Source organism: Dipodomys ordii, unplaced genomic scaffold (genome assembly GCF_000151885.1).
Source record: "Dipodomys ordii isolate 6190 unplaced genomic scaffold, Dord_2.0 Scaffold3976, whole genome shotgun sequence".
In the NCBI taxonomy this organism is placed as follows: domain Eukaryota; kingdom Metazoa; phylum Chordata; class Mammalia; order Rodentia; family Heteromyidae; genus Dipodomys; species Dipodomys ordii.
In genome coordinates, this window is record NW_012271191.1 from 8,892 (window position 1) to 9,626 (window position 735).

Below are 735 nucleotides of genomic sequence, written 5' to 3' on the forward strand. Positions count from 1 at the left end.
CAGGGCAGCAAGCAGCATGGGCAGGTGGAGGATTCGAATTTCATACCCTGATTCATAGTTTTCACAATTCCATGTGCAATTTCAGAACGATTCGTCATTCACTGCTGACATGTCGCCCTTTGGCGTAGAGGAACGAGAAGAGCCCTTGTCTGTGCTCTCTGACCCCGAGCTGCTCTGGTTCTGCTGTTCTGACCCTGCACTGGAGGTCACTGTGGATGAGGATGTGGAGGAGGAGCGAGTCTTTTCCTTAAAGTCTGTGATAATGACGGTGACGTTGCCCACCGTTACTGCCAACTGCTGTGCAGTGCTCCTGTCCACGTTTTTCAGCCGGGGCCTGAAACACCAAGGGGGTCAGTCAAGTAAGTTGCATCATCAGTACAAGGAAGACTTCAAGACACTGTGAAAATAAATATAACTGCCGATCACACATGCTAGCTGCCCTCAAAAGTGTGCTGATTTCAACAGACAGCTAAAACTTTGGAATGTAGAATTATTAATATTCTCAAGTCTTGTTTTAGTCACATAGTGATAGAAAAGGCCATCATACCCACCCGTAGCTCTTCCCTCCACACCTCCCTCAGCCTCAAACCCACAGGTATAAGAAATTCAGAATAGCCTTTTGTATTTCATTCCAGTTCTGAAGTACCTTGAGGTGTGATTTGTTTCACTGGTCTTTGTTGTAGCATTTGCAGACTGTATACTGTTAGCTTCGCTGGGAGGATCTTTCAGAATATC

General features: G+C 46.3%; 1 protein-coding gene across 1 annotated transcript; it reads right to left on the reverse strand.

Moving 5' to 3' along the window:
* Position 1: 1 nt before the first annotated feature.
* On the reverse strand, positions 2-732 carry LOC106002171 (RING1 and YY1-binding protein; the record flags this gene model as incomplete). Its single annotated transcript, XM_013037089.1, has 2 exons — positions 2-334; positions 647-732. Coding segments are annotated over 2 exons (339 nt in total), but the record flags the coding sequence as incomplete, so codon positions are not given.
* Between the last annotated feature and the right edge of the window lie 3 nt (positions 733-735).